The 18,945-nt window shown below is 40.4% G+C and overlaps 1 protein-coding gene, 2 long non-coding RNA genes and 1 pseudogene across 5 annotated transcripts; 3 read left to right on the top strand and 1 right to left on the bottom strand.

Moving 5' to 3' along the window:
• Nucleotides 1–412: 412 nt before the first annotated feature.
• On the bottom strand, nucleotides 413–1,464 carry LOC148693165 (akuammiline synthase 1-like; annotated as a pseudogene).
• Nucleotides 1,465–2,372: 908 nt separating this feature from the next.
• On the top strand, nucleotides 2,373–7,934 carry LOC148693164 (uncharacterized). The gene is made up of 5 exons (XR_015953340.1): nucleotides 2,373–2,673; nucleotides 2,768–2,911; nucleotides 3,012–3,174; nucleotides 3,276–3,349; nucleotides 4,282–7,934. It is a non-coding gene; the product is annotated as an uncharacterized LOC148693164 (long non-coding RNA).
• Nucleotides 7,935–8,858: 924 nt separating this feature from the next.
• Nucleotides 8,859–11,232, top strand: LOC137721902 (uncharacterized). Its single transcript, XR_015953339.1, has 5 exons — nucleotides 8,859–9,309; nucleotides 9,404–9,547; nucleotides 9,648–9,844; nucleotides 9,946–10,019; nucleotides 10,952–11,232. It is a non-coding gene; the product is annotated as an uncharacterized LOC137721902 (long non-coding RNA).
• Nucleotides 11,233–13,888: 2,656 nt separating this feature from the next.
• Nucleotides 13,889–18,438, top strand: LOC137743587 (TORTIFOLIA1-like protein 1). 3 transcript variants are annotated; one of them, XM_088679775.1, is made up of 5 exons: nucleotides 13,889–14,932; nucleotides 15,284–15,475; nucleotides 16,033–16,138; nucleotides 16,258–17,822; nucleotides 18,127–18,438. In XM_088679775.1, exons 1-5 carry the CDS (start codon nucleotides 14,198–14,200, stop codon nucleotides 18,322–18,324), a joined length of 2,796 nt encoding a protein of 931 aa, XP_088535901.1. In that variant the 5' UTR covers nucleotides 13,889–14,197; the 3' UTR covers nucleotides 18,325–18,438. The 3 variants fall into 3 exon arrangements, with proteins under 3 accessions (XP_088535901.1, XP_068339612.2, XP_068339611.2); XM_068483511.2 differs by having other exon boundaries at nucleotides 13,898–14,932; nucleotides 16,246–17,822; XM_068483510.2 differs by having other exon boundaries at nucleotides 13,922–14,932; nucleotides 16,231–17,822.
• The last annotated feature ends 507 nt before the right edge of the window (nucleotides 18,439–18,945 follow it).

The following is an 18,945-nucleotide window of genomic DNA, read 5'->3' as shown; positions in this document are numbered from 1 at the left end:
ACACTTCACACTAATAGAAAGTTTGATAAAGTTTTGACGGAAGCTACAAATCGATGTGCGTCAATCAAACTTAGGGGCTATATCATCGATTTTAAAAGTAAGAGACCATACAAATGGAGTTTGGTTAATTTCAGAGACCAGTTGCAATAAAACAACTTTTTTCTTACTAAAGTTTGGAACAGGTGGTTACACTTAGACGAAATTTAGAGCAGTCCAAAAAATACGCAGTTAGGTGATCAAACAAAGAAGTTACAAAGTTTTTACAAAAAAAACACATTGTTTTGTACTGTTAACAAAACCAAGGAAAACAAACAGTATAGGTGGGTCAGTTTAGCAGCAAAGAAATGGAGATTCATCCGCTAATTATCCTATAAACCTTATCGTGACCATCCACCATTTCTTGTACTCAAATTCATACTCGAGAAAGAGGCCGCGACATATAAAATTCTGGCTCTGTCGCTGCGGAACAAGCATATGCAAGCAGCTCCTGGTTGGTTTGAAAAAAGGCCTTCTTCTTTCAAAGTCACGTGCACTTCCATGCCCATGCCATCGCTTGCATCCGCCAACCTCATCATGTTTTGCAACTCTCCAGAATCAGGGAAATCCACCCCATGTTGGCCTTCCCCGGCCAAAGTTGGTGGGGTAGAAAGGGAAATTGCAGGTACTGGAGGAACAGTAGTTGTCCTTGTCATCCTTTCCAACGTGCTCGTCATACTCTCTAAATAGTTGAAATACTTCCCCCGCTGTAATTCCATTAGCACACACAGCTTAACTTGAACTTTTCAAAGCCCTCTCTCAGTTTAGCAACCAAGCTTTCAAGATGTACAACTTCACCTTCTTCTGTCCTTGCTATAAAGAAAGGAAGTAAGATTTCCCAACACGTTGTCTCCCATGGGCGGAAGCAATATTCTCTGTAGGTTTATAGCTTGATTCCACGCAGATGGCCTTTCGGAACCATTGTTTGATCTCGATGCTTGCATTGCGCATTTCCAAACAAGCGCTGACACAACTTCAGCTCTGGTAGGATTTGGAACCGCGGTACTGGCAGCTTAGAAACTTGAGAGAAGCAATCTTTGGAGCATCAAGCACCAATCTCCTTTTTACAACACTACCAAAGACAAAATTTATCGGAGCTCGATCAACCGGTGAGTTGAGGAAATCCAGAGGTGGGAAACGTGATGCTGTAGCACCTATTTCAACAGCGACAGCCGTGGAGCCAAGGGCAATAATAGCAGCCCAGCGACGAATGAATTTACCGAGTGTGGATCCATCAGCGACCTTATGTGAAATGCTGATACCAATTGCCAATCCACCACATTCAAAGAAGTTGGCCTGGACTAGTAAAACATAGCGTGTCCCCGATTGTGGAATATACCATCTGGAAGCAATTTATTTTGCAGCCCAAGATCCGGCTGGTCCAAGATCTGATATGGGACAATCGACTTCGGCTTCAACGAGTGAGAAATGTACGAATTTGTGAAGCAGAAATGTTCAACAAGTTCAAGGACGATGAAGGGAATTTAACGAGTCACATGTCAATGATGTATGGAGAGGATGTACAAGAAGAGGCATTAACCTTCACCAGCACCCAAATTTTATTTGTTTATTTTTTCTTGATAGAAGGGATAAAGTTTTTCATTGCTAAGAAGTAAGAACAAACAATTTGCACAAGATACAAAAAAACTTAAAACCCCTATAATGTTACCACAATAGACCACCGCAAACAAAAGTTCCGAATAAAACTGTTACAAAGACGGTAAACGCGACAGTCCTAACACGGGTACCTGACACCACCGCTCAACTTGAATGGGCAGCAAATTGTTTAAGCTCCCCGCTTTCAAAACGATTAACTCGTGCATTGCACCAACCAATTTGGAAGGGCAACCAAAGGCTGGAGCCAAGGCGTTACTTGTCCATTTACCAGGAAGATGATTGCCATGATGAAACTCTCCTAAATTTTTGTAAAGTTGAATTTCAATCTCTTCCACCACAAGTCACCAAGTTTCCCTCTGATACAAAATCCCAATTTTAACAAGAATATATCCCACCCAAAAGTTAAATTTACAAAAAAAAAAAAAAAAAAAGGTGTAGAAGTAACGTATACTTACCCAACATGCTTATTTTTCAAATTTAAGTGTGGGAAATTGCAATCACCATGTTGCTGTCTTTATATTATATCCATGATTGTCATATAGGTGGCCCTCACATTGCCGATATTCCTCTTTTGATTACTGCTCTTCCACAACTCATAAACTATTGAATTTTTTTTTGAAATGTTATGTGAATTTATACACTTTTTTAACGATCCAAAGTTCCAAACGGTTTATTTCAAGTTATACCTCATATATCATCTGTGACATCCCGTCCCGGAAATATCGAAACGTACATTTGAAATTACAATTTTACCCCTAGTTCGTTACATTTACGTGTAGTGTTGTGTTGTGTAGTGTTGTAGGACCACACACACACTCACACACTCTCTTTCTCTCCCGTGATTCCCTCTCCCTCTGTCTCTTTTCTGTCTCTTCTCTCTCTCCCGAGCTCCCATTTCTTCTTCTTCCTTCTGAAAACGTACGGACGACACACAAATCACCCAAACCTTGATGGATCGAAGAAACTAAGGACACCATCGAACTCGTGAAGCTCGTACGAGTGCAACCATACCATTTTCAGGTGAGAAATCCTTCGTTTTCATGTCGATTCGAGGTAATCCGATTTAGGTACTATTCATGCAAACTTAAACTAGCATGTTTTTGGGATTTTGAAGCTTGTAGATGTCTTAGTGAGGTCCCAAGGAGCCTCGGAGTACTTCGTTGGAGAAGTTTGGACGTCGGGATCATCGTGGTCAAAGTTGGTCGGAGCTTTCGGGGCTTTTTCCGGCGAAACCACGGCGATTTAGGGGTCGAGACAGGTATGGATGTGTTCGTCTCGTCAATACCTTCATTTTGATATATAGTACGTCGAAAATGGTTAAGAAATGAAGAAGTTATGACACTTTGAAATTTACCCAGAAATTCCGGCAAAACACCCACCGCCGGCGAAACCAGTCCGGCGACGCGAGGAAGAAGACGCGCGCGTGGGCAGCGCGTGAACAGGGCGCGTGGGGGCGCGTGAGAGCTCCAAATTGAGTTCTGAAAATTGTCACGCGTTCGTGACGTCGTGTAGATCACCGTGGTATATTCATACACCCAAATTGAGCAACGTATGAGAAAGTTATGGACGAATGTTTGGTGTATGTGCGTTAAATAACGTCAATTTGGTTACTTTTTTTATAGGTGAAAATTATACAGCGGAAGAATGTAACCAAGCTAGGGGAGGTTCAGGGACCTATGAGACGTCGATGTGATCAGTGAGTGGGCAGTTATTTTTCAGTATATATATACATATATACGTATGCTTGACGTATTTTAAAAGAAATACGAATTAAATATCCTGTCATATATGCATCATATTTTGATATGTGCATTACCATAATTATGCATACTGTTGCATGGTGCTGAGGAGGCCCAGGTAAGCTACATTTAATATACATTTGATATACGTATGAAATACGTTTGGAATACGATTGAAATACTATCATCACATGCATTAGTAGTGACATACAATTATATATGTGTATTTGGTGCTGTGGACGCACAGGTAAGTGCCAGGTAAGTGGTATTCATGTTTGTATTCAGTAGTAGTTGAGATGTTAGAGAGCTCATAATCTGCACCCCCGGTGTTAGTGCTCCCGCCCGAGGCCAGGGCACAGCCTTCACGTGTATGTTCACCAGCACCGCATGCTCGCCTTGGATCCAAGTTAGGTGCAAGCCTGTCGTACAGACCACATTAGGTGGTTCCGACTTGTAGGTGACCCGCGATTTATCGCACAGCTTCACGTGATCGTAGCACTAGAGCATATATATATTACACCCAGCCTGTCGTACAGACCACGTTAGGTGGTTCCGACTTGTGTGCAGATTCAGATATTGAGTTGAGATTGGAGCTCTATCTGCAGCCGTACAGGTCACGTTAGGTGACTCCCGGCTGCCAGATTATATGTTATTGATGTGAATTATGCTTGAGCATTTACATTTATTATGAGATTCTAATGTGGCATATTCTCAAGCATGAATGGCATATTTTGGAGCATGATTGGCATATCTATACATACGTATATATGTTTATTTTCTGGAAAGTATACTTGTTTTACGGCGAGGGGTTAGTATATTTAAAGAGAAAAGAAAGTTCTGAATAAGTTTGTTTTGCTGACCCACTCAATTTTGTTTTGCGCCCCTCCAGGTTCAAGAATTGCAAAGGTGTGGTGACTACGAGGAAATTCAACGGTGTTCTGACAGAATGGACCAAATGAGGACTCACCTTCGGGTGTTTCATCTTAGAAGTTGTATATTTTAAAGCTTCCGAACTGTGTAAATGGTTACGTCACTCTCACGTGACGGCCAGCATGCCCTCCTTCGGGACGGGGTGTGTCAGTTGGTATCAGAGCCTAGTTTCAATCTTGGACATCTTGAGAAGTTCTAGTGAATTCTGTCAGAACTACACCGCCTCGTAGCAAACCACGTAGTTAGAGGAACTTAGTCTCCCTGATTTAGCTGTTGGGGGAAACTATTATTTTGGTGATTCAGTATATTATCAAAAAGAGACATTTTAAGATGGGTTATGAGTTGAATTTGAATCACCTTATGAAATGATGAACCTGAGGGAGCAAAGTGATGGATTAACCGATTGGAAAAGATGTTTTAGATTATGCAAGTCAAAGGAATCTTCCTTTTGACAGAAGGGTTGAGACGATTACCTGGTTTGAGTTATGAACTTGTACCCTGATGGAAACAGGAGTATAATTCGTTGTCACCGGAGGAAACAGCCGATTGAGAATTGTTTAAGGACTTGTTTAAAGAAAAGAATTAGTCCTTCGGCATCTTATGATGGTAGAAAGCAAGAGTTTGCAAATGTGAGACAAGGAAAGCTGACGATCAATGAGTATTATAGAAAGTTCTCAGACTTGCCTCGTCCCATTCGAATATTGCTGCTATTTTGATTGAAGTGTTATATTGTTTTAGGCTGGGTGGCATAAGGCAGTGGTATTTTGGGTGACCACTATCCATTGTAATTCTTACCAGGAATATACAAGATGTTGTTGAGCCTTGAGGACTCTGAGAACATGTTCAGCGAGAGTAAAGAAGAATGATAAAAGAATGGGAATCAAAAGAGGACGATAAAGTTAATGATTCGTCATATCAAGAATATAGAAAGATTCCGAGCTTCAAGAGAAGTGAAGCTAGAGCTAATTCTTCCAACTGAGGTTTTAATGCCATTGGTCAAAGTCAAAGTGATAGATTTACTGGAAATTCCAGATTCAGAGTCAAGGTGACTCGAATAAGGGAAATGTACCTTGTGTAGCAGGTACAAGACTAAACACTTTGGAAAGTGTGGAATCAGTGAATGTGTTTGTATAGACAGAAGGGATATAGAGTTATGAATTGTCCCTAGAATTAGTTATTACCCGACAGTTTCCTTGATACCACCAATATCAGTTCAGCAGGTGTTTGGATCATTAGTTTGGGTTATATGAACTGTGGGTGCCAAGATGTTTGATGAGTTGAATGTTCAGCCGAACAGACCACGAAAGGTGGATCCGGCTGACACATGAGGAATTGATGAGTAAGTCGTACAGGTTACTATAGGTAACTCCGGCTAATATGCTAGCATAACTAGTTGAGCTAGAGAATCAGCCGTATAAGTCATTCTAGTTGACTCTGGCTGATGTATTTCGTATTATGAATGATGTTGCCAAAGAAAGTGATGATGGAGCATGATTGAGGTGTTTATATGTAATTATCCCTGTGTGGAGTAAGATGGAAATGTAACACCTTCAGGAATTGTTGCTTACTTATCGAGACAACGATGATTTATCAGTATTGCGGACTGCAGACCGTAATATTAATAACTTATTCGTGGATTCGTTAAGCAAGTAAACCGGTAGGTTATCCTATATTAGTATCGTACTTATTCAGAGTGCTCAGTATTAGTAGAGTATATATTGTTGCCAGCTACTTTTGTTTCATTAGATTGTGGATTTCGATGTTATTCTAGAGCATATTATGTTATATACAGTGATGAGTTGCAGACCACGCGAGGTGGTACTGAATGTGTGCAAGATATACATGATATGATGAGTTAATTATGAGTTATATATGCAGCCGAGGGCTGAGTTGATTAGAATGAAAGAGTATGAGCTATGTTTATAGCTGAATGTTGAATTGATTATATGTTATTTTCCATCGGTCTGGATGACTAGAGATTACTTTTGTAAGTATGCAAAGTGGAGTGAGGCAGGCCGTTATTTATGCTGTGAGAGCAAAGAGATTACTATCAAAAGGCTGCCAATGATACTTATCTCATGTGGTGCTAAATGATGTCACTTCTAGTAGTGTGGAAGAAGTGGGAGTAGTCAAACATTTACCTGACGTTTTCCCTGAGAATTTACCTGGATTGCCGCCAGTTAAAGATGTAGAGTTCACTATGGATTTGTCTCCAGGTACAAACCATATATTATAGAATGTTGCCATTTGAACTAAGAGAATTGGAAATTGGTTGATAAAGGTTTTTATTCAACCTAGTACATTACGTTGGGGGAACCCCAGTTTATTTGTGAGAAAGAAAATGGACGTTAAGGCTGTGCTTTGATTATAAGCAGTTGAATCGGGTAACAATTGAAAACCGTTATTCATAACCTCACATTGATGGTTGTTTGATCAGCTTCTAGGTGGTTGTATATTTTCTAAGTTTGATTTGAGGTCTGAATATTATTAGTTGAAGATTATCGGTGAGGATGCCCTTATGATAACTTTCAGGATTCGTTAAGGTCATTTCAAGTTTGGTGATGCCATTCGGAGTGACGAATGCATCTACTACTTTATGAATTTGATGAATGAAGTATTCCAATGATATCTAGACCGATTTGTTGTTGTTGCTATTGAAAGGATTGATAAGACTAGAGCAAAGTATGCTAAACATCTTAAATTGGTATTGCAAAGATCGAGGGAACGTTGGGTGTATGCTAAGTTTAGCAAATGCTAAAGTTAAATGAATCAAGTGGCATTCTAAGATTTGCTATATCTGCTGAAGGTATTCAAGTGAATCCTTAAAAGGCAGCAGGAATTGAGAAATTGGAATAACCACGAGCCGTAATTGAGATTCGGAATTTCTTAGCTTACCAGACTATCTCGGATGGTTGTGAAAGATTTTTCAGTCATTGACGAGATTGTTGAGAAAAGAGGTTACGTATGAGTGGGAAGGAAATTGTGAGCAAAGGATTCAACAACTGAAGCATTTCCTCACTCATGCACGTAATTTAGTATTCCCAGAGAATAGTGGTAATCATAAATTTTTAGTGATGTTTCTTGAATGGTATTGGATGCATGTTGATGCAAATGTTAGGGTGATTACATACGTTTCACGACAAAAGGAACCTCATGAAATGAATTACCCTACTGGTGATTTGGAAGTCATGATTACCATTCTTGCTGTGAAGTTATGAAGACATTATATTTGGTAAGAATGCAAGATTTTTTTTTTACGAATCCAAAAAGTCTCCAATATCCATTACTTGGAAGGATTTTGATATAAGGCAGCGAAGGTGGATTGAATTGTTTAATGAACATGATTGTACGACCAGGGTGATCGTAAAATTGTTCTAGCTGATGCACTTGGTGAAAAGATTGTGGTAAGAATTAATGTCTGGCACGCTTGCCAAGATTGTCTTCTTGTGGATTGGAAATCAACTGAAGTAAAGTTGAGAATGGAAGATTGAGAAGAAGTTGTAATTACTAATTTTCAAGTTAAGTCTTTTTAGTAAGGTCGTACTCAAGACTCAAATGGTTAACGAAGAAAATTAAGAATTAACCAAGGCAAAGAAAGAAGGGAAAAAGAAAGATTGCTGAGTTCGAGAATAGGATGGTTATGATTGAACTTTAGGTGATAGTTGATCAATGTACCAAGTTAGTACATTTACTCCAGTGTTGAGTAACAACCACAGTACAACAGTACTTATAAGTTTTATGGAGAAGAGATTTGGGTTACGGAACTGCTGAGTTTCTTAAGTATGTTGGTTGCACAGTTTCCAAAGTAACGCCATAAGGACCGTGAAATGTGTCGATTTTTGTTGATTTGTGGAAGAAATACTTCTGGATAGAGAAGATTCGATCACGAAAGAGTTTTGGTAGGCCCTGAAACTATGGGTGAGTCTTCTCAAAGTATTCAAGTGATTAAGTTTAACCTGAGAGTAGCCAGGAATGGCAAAAGAGATTAATAGTTGAACATGTCACTAATCGAGTGTTTAACGTAGATGATCTTATAATTTTGAAGTTTTCACTTTAGAAAAGTATGATACGGCATGGAAAGGAAAGCAAATTAAGTCCTAAGTACCTCGGACTTTATGTGATCATCGAAGAGTAGGTGAAGTTGCTTGAATTACTTCCAGAGTTATTGTAAGAGCATGATGTGTTTCATGATTTAACATTTTTAGAAATTTCATCACGAAAAGAAATAGTGAGATTTGGAAAGGAGACAAAATAAGACTTAAACACATCAGACCGTTTTTGACCACTAAAGGAATCGATGAAGTTGCATACAAGTGGTGATGTCTTCAGAATTGGCTAAGGTGCATAATGCATTATATTTCGATGCGTTGTCACTAGATGGCAGATTCGTCACATGGAGTTCCGGTGCAACTATTGAGAATTAATCCAGATTTGACGTATGACGAGGAACCGTTAACGATCTTAGATTGGAAAGAGAAGGTTCTGAGGAACAAGACGGTGAATTTAGTGAAAGTTTTGTGGAGAAATCAGTCAGTCGAGGAAGTTACATGGGAGACAGAAGATTGGATAAGGGATTTGTATCCTAGATTGTTCTTTGACCACTAGGGGTCGTTGATTGGTTGTTTTGAATTTCGGGACGAAATTCTATTAAGGAGGGTAGGTTGTGACATCCCGTCCCGGAAATATCGAAACGTACATTTGAAATTACAATTTTACCCCTAGTTCGTTACATTTACGTGTAGTGTTGTGTTGTGTAGTGTTGTAGGACCACACACACACTCACACACTCTCTTTCTCTCCCGTGATTCCCTCTCCCTCTGTCTCTTTTCTGTCTCTTCTCTCTCTCTCTCCCGAGCTCCCATTTCTTCTTCTTCCTTCTGAAAACGTACGGACGACACACAAATCACCCAAACCTTGATGGATCGAAGAAACTAAGGACACCATCGAACTCGTGAAGCTCGTACGAGTGCAACCATACCATTTTCAGGTGAGAAATCCTTCGTTTTCATGTCGATTCGAGGTAATCCGATTTAGGTACTATTCATGCAAACTTAAACTAGCATGTTTTTGGGATTTTGAAGCTTGTAGATGTCTTAGTGAGGTCCCAAGGAGCCTCGGAGTACTTCGTTGGAGAAGTTTGGACGTCGGGATCATCGTGGTCAAAGTTGGCCGGAGCTTTCGGGGCTTTTTCCGGCGAAACCACGGCGAGTTAGGGGTCGAGACAGGTATGGATGTGTTCGTCTCGTCAATACCTTCATTTTGATATATAGTACGTCGAAAATGGTTAAGAAATGAAGAAGTTATGACACTTTGAAATTTACCCAGAAATTCCGGCAAAACACCCACCGCCGGCGAAACCAGTCCGGCGACGCGAGGAAGAAGACGCGCGCGTGGGCAGCGCGTGAACAGGGCGCGTGGGGGCGCGTGGGCAGCGCGTGAACAGGGCGCGTGGGGGCGCGTGAGAGCTCCAAATTGAGTTCTGAAAATTGTCACGCGTTCGTGACGTCGTGTAGATCACCGTGGTATATTCATACACCCAAATTGAGCAACGTATGAGAAAGTTATGGACGAATGTTTGGTGTATGTGCGTTAAATAACGTCAATTTGGTTACTTTTTTTATAGGTGAAAATTATACAGCGGAAGAATGTAACCAAGCTAGGGGAGGTTCAGGGACCTATGAGACGTCGATGTGATCAGTGAGTGGGCAGTTATTTTTCAGTATATATATACATATATACGTATGCTTGACGTATTTTAAAAGAAATACGAATTAAATATCCTGTCATATATGCATCATATTTTGATATGTGCATTACCATAATTATGCATACTGTTGCATGGTGCTGAGGAGGCCCAGGTAAGCTACATTTAATATACATTTGATATACGTATGAAATACGTTTGGAATACGATTGAAATACTATCATCACATGCATTAGTAGTGACATACAATTATATATGTGTATTTGGTGCTGTGGACGCACAGGTAAGTGCCAGGTAAGTGGTATTCATGTTTGTATTCAGTAGTAGTTGAGATGTTAGAGAGCTCATAATCTGCACCCCCGGTGTTAGTGCTCCCGCCCGAGGCCAGGGCACAGCCTTCACGTGTATGTTCACCAGCACCGCATGCTCGCCTTGGATCCAAGTTAGGTGCAAGCCTGTCGTACAGACCACATTAGGTGGTTCCGACTTGTAGGTGACCCGCGATTTATCGCACAGCTTCACGTGATCGTAGCACTAGAGCATATATATATTACACCCAGCCTGTCGTACAGACCACGTTAGGTGGTTCCGACTTGTGTGCAGATTCAGATATTGAGTTGAGATTGGAGCTCTATCTGCAGCCGTACAGGTCACGTTAGGTGACTCCCGGCTGCCAGATTATATGTTATTGATGTGAATTATGCTTGAGCATTTACATTTATTATGAGATTCTAATGTGGCATATTCTCAAGCATGAATGGCATATTTTGGAGCATGATTGGCATATCTATACATACGTATATATGTTTATTTTCTGGAAAGTATACTTGTTTTACGGCGAGGGGTTAGTATATTTAAAGAGAAAAGAAAGTTCTGAATAAGTTTGTTTTGCTGACCCACTCAATTTTGTTTTGCGCCCCTCCAGGTTCAAGAATTGCAAAGGTGTGGTGACTACGAGGAAATTCAACGGTGTTCTGACAGAATGGACCAAATGAGGACTCACCTTCGGGTGTTTCATCTTAGAAGTTGTATATTTTAAAGCTTCCGAACTGTGTAAATGGTTACGTCACTCTCACGTGACGGCCAGCATGCCCTCCTTCGGGACGGGGTGTGTCATCATCCTTGCATAATATTAGCTAAATCGGAAATATTTGAGGCATTTAATTGAGTTCAGAGAAATTGACAAATGCAATGTTTTAAGAAACATTGAAAGCTCTCCCCTTCCTTTGTTTTTTGAAAATTATCTCCCAAAATGCTATCCCTCTCCCAACAAACCCTAGCCGTCGACCACTTCGCCGCTGGGCTCTGGCTATGGCTGAGGGCCGGTGGCAGCCTCTCCCATCCCTTTCCTAGCTCCTCCTCCCTTCCTTTTCCCCCCTCTTCCCCATCTCAGCCATCCACCTCTCGCCATTCTCATTTTCCTTCCCACCTCCTCACGCCGACCCCTTATTCACGACCTTTCCCTTCCTCCTCTCCCTTCCCTTGCTTCTCTCCCACCATTTTGGTGCAAATTTCCATGGATATATGCCCTATACCCCGACCTGGGCCATGCCCTTTCAAGATTCTCTTCGATTTGGCGCTCTTTTTCCTTGTGTAGGGTTTAGATCTGTGCCGTAAGTGCCTTGGATCCCCCCTCGTTAACTCGGTTTCATGGTGGTGTCTCCTTCCTCGACGGCTTCGATGCTCTCAGCTCTGGAAGATCGGCTTGGTCTGGGAGTTTGGCATGTTCGTCTCGGTGTGGCTTGGCTTGGCTTGAGCGTGGACGTCGGCGTCCCACTGTCTAGAGTTTGGAAGAGGCCTAGGCTTGGGGTGCCTCGTTTCCCCTGTTTTTGAGTTGTACATCGGATTCTTCTCGGTGTAGTTTAGTTCCTCTCGTCCTTGTGCATCGCGGTGGCGCTGGTTTTTGGCTAATTTCGTCTTCGCCTTTGTGTGTGTGTGTGTATTGTGAGTCATGTCAGCTAATTGTGACTTTGACGTGGTCTCGCACTTTAGTGATGACTTTTTGTGGCCTCGCCATTCAACGATGACCGTTGTGTATGCCGGGTATCTCTCTATTAAGGTTATCGTTTATTGTGACAGATCTGTACTGGTACATTTGTGTGCTTGGTGACTGTGTGGTTGAGCTTGTGGGTGTCTACTAGGGATTTAATGTTATTTGTTTGTTTTGTGCAAATTCATTCCATATCAATTTATTGGTCACTGGAATTATGTACCCAATGACACTCTGTAATTGTTCGATGTTGATTAATGAAAGACTATGCTATCGTTTCTAAAAATAAAAAAAATAAATAAATAAAAGGGGCATTAAGATATAGGTCCAAAAAATTGACGTACTATTGGCTTTAGTCCAATTTTTTTAAATTTCTGATTTAGGTCCACTTAACTATTTTTTAAACCTATTTTACCCCTTGTTTTCAAATTTTGAATATTTAAACATTTGCAATCTACTAAACATTTAAAAAAACGTTTCAATTCTTTACCCTTTAATAAAATAAAATATTTTTATCATAGATTAAGTTTCAAAAATATACAACCTAATTAAAAGGTACTAATACATAAATGTACATATACCTATAAGTAAGATATCAAACGAAGAAAATATATTTAATCAATAGGTAGATAAACGAACTGAAAGGTACAAATACACAATTTACCCACCTATAAGCAAGATAAATTATTATGTAATATAGGAAAACATATAGAAGCAATCTGTGATAGAGATAGATAATAAAAATAAAAATAAATATAATCTACCTATAATAGAGGTAGGTTATATAACAAAATCTTGTGATACATGTAGATTAATATTGGCCATGAAATCAATTAATTTGAGTAAAAATACAACTCAAATGAAGATCCAATTTTGACCATGATATTAAATAATTTGAACACAACAAGCAATTTGATGAAAGAAGCCAACCGACCTCCATTCTTTGATCAAATAGAATCAAATTTCATATATAGTGGAAGCCTGAGAAAAGAAGAGGAAAACTGAACAATGATAAAGAAGAAGAAGATTCGCAAGGCAAATGATAAATCCTAACTAGGAAGAAGGTTTTAGATAACAAACTAAAAAGAAATAATAGATAAATGAAGAAGAAATGAAGAGGCATATCCTCACTTGGAGATATATAGGAAGTAATTTTATTCAACAATTATCCTATCATTAAGGGAATTTTATTCTTTAAACCTCAAATAGGTAAAACTTATCACAAATACTAATCCTAAAATCAAGGGATAATATTGATTACTTATAAGTAATTTTAGGAGTAAATTGGTATGAAAATGAAAAAAAACTGACATGGAATATAATTGGACTTATCTCAAAAATGACTCCCAAAATTGGATTCATATCAAGTTCCCCCTAAATAAAAACATTGAAATTTCATCGTGACAATTAAATAGGCAAATGGTTTCGGATTTGAATTGAATTTTTAATAGATAATCTATGAATTGAGACTTACAAAATTGACGGTTTGAATATTTGAAGTTTAATGTGTAACAGAACTCACAACTAATCCTCATTTTCGGAGACTTCTTCTGTTGAAGAGCCTGATCTCTTATATGTACTAATACGTAAGAAATCGGAAAAGTATTAGCTACTTCTTAAAAATTTGTAATCAAATTAATAATCAGGAATCAGATCAACTAGGGTTTACGGAGTTGATACGATCCCCTTTTCCATTTCTAAACATGTCCTAAAATTTGCTCAGAAATAACAAACATCGCAAAAATTTCAAATTGTAATTTGAAATTTCTTTTAGAAAATAATTTTCACACACATTTTAAAAAAAAAAAAATCTCAATAATGTAATTTGAAAACTGGTAAAACGTCTAATAAATTTATTTTATTTTCTGGGAAAAGAGTAAAAACATGGATTAGTGAGCTTTAATACTCACATTCCCCTCCCACTCAGATCGCTCCTTTTCAATTTCTGCAGCTTCCATCTTGCTTACTTTGATTGACAAGCCTTCTCTCTCACTCCACCCCTCACCTCTCTCTCTCTCTCTCTCTCTCTCTCTCTCTCTCTCTCTCTCTCTCCCCCCTCTGCAACATCATTGGCTGTTCTTCTCTCACTGTCGAAGTCTGAAAGCTTAAATCTCCGAATCAGAGAGAACCCATTTCCATTTTACATCCATCCCCGAAACTATACCACATCAACTCGAAACCATGAGTTTTGCCGGACCCAGAATTTCCAAACCGGCAAAGCCCCCAAATCCATCACCCACAATGCCGCCGCAGCCGCAGCAACCACCAAACTCCTCTTCAAAGTCCTCTGCTTCTTCTTCCCTCTCGACCCACCTGGCCATGGTGGAGCTCAAGCAGAGAATCCTCACCTCCCTCTCCAAACTCTCCGACCGAGACACGTACCAAATCGCCGTCGAAGATCTCGAGAAAATCATCCAAACCCTGGCGCCGGAGGGCCTGCCTATGCTCCTCAACTGCCTCTACGACGCCTCCGCCGATCCGAAACCCGCCGTCAAGAAAGAGTCTTTACGCCTGCTTGCATTGGTCTCTGCTTCCCACCCCGATTTCACCTCCACCCATTTGACCAAAATCATTGCCCACATCGTCAAGAGGCTCAAGGATGCCGATTCCGGCGTCCGGGACGCGTGCCGCGACGCCATTGGCTCGCTATCGGCGCAGTACTTGAAGGCAGAGAGTGTGAGCGACAATGGGTCGGTTGTGGGTTTGTTTATGAAGCCTTTGTTTGAGGCTATGGCCGAGCAGAACAAGGGGGTGCAATCTGGTGCGGCACTGTGTATGGCTAAGATTGTAGACTGCGCTTTAGACCCGCCTGTTTCGTCTTTTCAAAAGCTGTGTCCAAGGATCTGCAAGTTGCTTAACAATCCTAACTTCTTGGCTAAGGCATCGCTCTTGCCGGTTGTTTCGAGCCTGTCTCAGGTTTGCTCAGTAGAATATCTACATTTGCCTTTTCGCACTCAAATGATTTTGTGGGCATGTACATTGTGGTCTCGACTCGATATAGTCATGTTCATTGCTGTAGATTTTGTAGTAAAGTCGATACTTATGTGGTTGTTTGCTTGCTAAAAAGATGTAGGACACAGAAGATAGAAAAAGAGTGGTAATTTGGTTTGGAGTGTTGACTTGAAATGTGTTGTGTTTGGTGTAGTGTGAACTTATACATAGTCTTATTGCCAATAGAATGCAGGTGGATAGAACGATCACTTTGATCTATACTTTGGATGATTTAATTGGACTTTTACTGATCGAAGAGGTACCTACTTGTTGTAGGTTGGAGCGATTGCGCCCCAAAGCTTGGATAATCTACTGCAAAGTATTCATGAATGCCTTGGAAGCACAGATTGGGCAACACGTAAAGCAGCAGCTGATGTGCTGGTTGCATTAGCATTGCATTCGAGCAACTTGATTACAGATAGAACTGCTTCCACCCTGACTGTCCTCGAGTCTTGCCGTTTTGACAAGGTAGTCTTTTGTTGCATATTCCTGAAGTGTGTTACTTTTCATCTTACAGCAAAAATGTTTTGGTGAGTACTTAAGTATAACATTTTCATGTTTGATCGTTCAATTTACATTTTTTCAATAACTCATGGCTTTGTATTCATATCCGGCACACCATTACACATTGGCGATTTAACATGGAACACTATGTTAATGGATTATTTTTGCACGAGAAAATTCTTTTCAGTGTAATGTTATTTTTTACATGGAACTTCTAGTTTATGAATTTTTTTGGTGTTTACTGCAAGAGATAGGGGTAGGTGAAAAATTAAGTAAAATGTTGGACTACTTTGCTATAGTATTTCCTCACTTGGATACTGAATATGGGTTTCACACATCGGATAGGCGCCTAATATTATTTCTCAAATTTTCACTTTACTGGCTAGGAAAAAGCAATCTGCTTGAAATATTGAATTTTGGAGTTGGCCAACGTTCGTACATGAAATATGTAACGAGATAGAAGGGTGGCTATGTATTTCTGTTGTACTATTCTCTAAAATATTGTTCGGTTTGGTTTACAGATTAAACCTGTCAGAGATAGCATGACAGAGGCATTGCAGTTTTGGAAAAAGATAGCTGGGAAAGGAGAAGATGAAGCTCCAAATGACAAGAAAGTCTCGTCTCATGGTAAGCTTATCAATAATACAACCTTTATTAAAATGCTTCAATTCCTTTTGGCTCTCACCGGATCATTCTGTTGTTGTCGCATTTTAATAAAGAAAATTCTGAATCAGCTGAGTTGTCAGAGAAGAATGAGCCAAAAAATTCAAAGCCTGGTGAGAAAACAGATCAAGGAGCAAAGGGTTCATCTAATGGTTCATCTCCTACTTCAGATTCTGTTTCTGAATCCAAAGCCAGTGGAGATAAAGCGGGTGTAGCTTTGAAGAAGAAACTGCCCATCTTAACTGACAAAGAGCTAAACCCAGAATTCTTCCAGAAACTTGAAAAGAGGGTTTCTGATGATTTGCCCGTTGAGGTAGTTGTTCCTCGTAGACATGTCAATTCTTCAAACTCAAATAATGAGGTAGAACCAGAGGCAAATGATACAAATTCCAAAGAAACTCAAAACCGGATTGCAAACAGCCAATTTGATGATATTCATGGATCTTTCAGTAGTAAATACCGTAACACAGAGAGAGGAATAGCTGGTCTGTATACTAAACAACGAGATCATGATGACCTTGCGAGGGATAAATGGCTAGAAGAAAGGGCGAATGGAAAAGACTCCAGAATGAGAGCGGTTGATATTGATGACAGGATTGATATAAATCAAAGGGAGTCGTCCAGTAGTCGTGCAGGTTTCTCTAAACCTGATGGTCAACCTGAAGGATCCCTTGTCAATAACAAAGGAAATTGGTTGGCTATCCAAAGGCAATTGTTGCAGCTGGAGAGACAACAAGGTCATCTGATGAGCATGTTGCAGGATTTCATGGGCGGGTCTCATGACAGCATGATAACTTTGGAGAACAGAGTAAGGGGTCTTGAGAGAGTTGTTGAAGACTTGGCAAGAGATTTATCAATATCATCAGGTAGAAGAGGCAGTAATTTTTCGATGGGGTATGAGGGGTCTTCTAGTAGACCTTTAGGCAAGTATAACGGCTTTCCTGATTACACTGGTAACAAGTTTGGAAGAGGTGGAGATGGACGAATTCCATATGGCGAACGATTTGCCCAAAATGATGGACATGTTTCCGGCATGAGGGGACGGGGCCCTACTTGGAGATCTGACATGTCTGAGGTGTGGGATTTTCCAACATATGGTGGTTCCAGAGGTGGACATATTGGTTCGAGGAAGGCTGTAGGAGGTGGTCCTGGGGATGGTAGGTCACCCAAATCAGAGAATGGGAGTGATCAAGGTAACAGCAGGCGAGCATGGGATAAAGGGGCTGGACCTGTTAGGTTTGGTGAGGGGCCTTCCGCAAGAAGTGTTTGGCAAGCTTCCAAAGATGAAGCTACCTTGGAAGCAATTCGTGTGGCTGGAGAGGACAATGGAACATCTAGATCTGGAAGAGTGGCTATACCTGAATTGACTGCAGAGGCTATGGAAGATGATAATGTGGGCCAAGAGCGGAATCCAATCTGGAATTCTTGGACTAATGCAATGGATGCTCTTCAAGTGGGTGATCTGGATACGGCCTTTTTGGAAGTGTTGTCTACAGGAGATGATATCTTGCTTGTAAAGTTGATGGACAGATCAGGTCCTGTGATTGACCAACTTTCAAATGAGACAGCAACTGAGGTCTTGCATGCTGTTGGGCAATTTTTACCAGAGCCAAACTTGTTTGACATCTGTCTGGCTTGGATTCAGCAGGTATTTCCCTTCGTAACGGATGTGTGAGTTCACTATTTTTAAGGATGTGTTTCATTAGTTTCCTTCTTAATGGTTAGACTTCATATTAAGTGTTTCATGTCCGTAATAAGTTTTTTGGTTGAGTCTATTTTCTCTGATAATTTCCAAATAGTAATGGGAAGCGTACGCATTCTCTGCGTTTCTCTGCTTCATAGAATTCGATAGTATTGAAAATGTCCCTGTCTTTTCAATTTTATTGCTTTTGGTGTCTGGTCATAGAGATGCCTCAGTTTGACCATTTAGTCCCCTTTTTTCCGTTTCGCAGTTGGTTGAAATAGTGCTCGAAAATGGATCTGATGTTTTCGGTCTTCCCACTGACATAAAGAAAGAACTCGTTTTGAATCTGCATGAAGCTTCTGTAACAATGGATCTGCCCGAGGACTGGGAAGGTGCAACGCCGGATCAACTTTTGGTGCAGTTGGCATCATCCTGGGGAATCAATCCTCAGCAGCATGACAAATAGTTTCTAGTTGTATGTATTGCCAACTTGTATTGAATTCGAGCTTGCGTTTTGAGTGGAGTGAATGATTTTGAAGTCCTACAGTTCGCATGAGTTGAATTTAATTGCCATTTGACAGATATAAGCTTCCAGCATCTGTGTCTGCGCAGCTTAAGGTAGAAATTGTAGCCGATTGGTTTCTTATTCAAGTTGGAAATACACAAACTCCGTGATAACCAATATCATAACCTAAGATAAGGTATGCTACTGTCAGGTGTCAACTAAGTTTGGATGATTTTTAACCGTTAATGCATGTGGGGCTCACAAAACAATGGTCATATTTCATTAACGCCGTAAGCAACTAGGAAAATCCTTGCAATGGTAACAAAGCCCAGAAATTCTTACAGTGCCCCAACTCCCAAAGTTCCCTTTATTGGCCATTTCCACAAGAAATTCTTGTGTCCCACCGGGAGGACCGCATTACCCATACACAACCACGGAAACCCCTTGAATTGGGGTTCATGAAAAATCAATCTCATGGTGGATCCAATTCAAGGAGGTCCCGTTTGGTCGTGCGCAAGGGTACAGGTGACGTGATCCATCCAGAAAAGAAAAATCATTATACCAAATGATAAAAAGAAAGGG

Source organism: Pyrus communis, chromosome 11, assembly GCF_041283825.1.
Source record: "Pyrus communis isolate YQ-2024b chromosome 11, ASM4128382v1, whole genome shotgun sequence".
Lineage (NCBI taxonomy): Eukaryota > Viridiplantae > Streptophyta > Magnoliopsida > Rosales > Rosaceae > Pyrus > Pyrus communis.
This window is presented reverse-complemented; position numbering and strand designations above follow the sequence as displayed.

Excerpts from the sequence above, each read along its gene's own strand:
- LOC137743587 (XM_068483510.2), top strand. The coding sequence starts at position 14,198 with ATGAGTTTTGCCGGACCCAGAATTTCCAAACCGGCAAAGCCCCCAAAT. Across the intron at positions 15,476-16,032 it reads AGTCTTGCCGTTTTGACAAG|ATTAAACCTGTCAGAGATAG; the intron begins GTAGTCTTTTGT and ends TTTGGTTTACAG. Across the intron at positions 16,139-16,230 it reads CAAGAAAGTCTCGTCTCATG|AAAATTCTGAATCAGCTGAG; the intron begins GTAAGCTTATCA and ends ATTTTAATAAAG.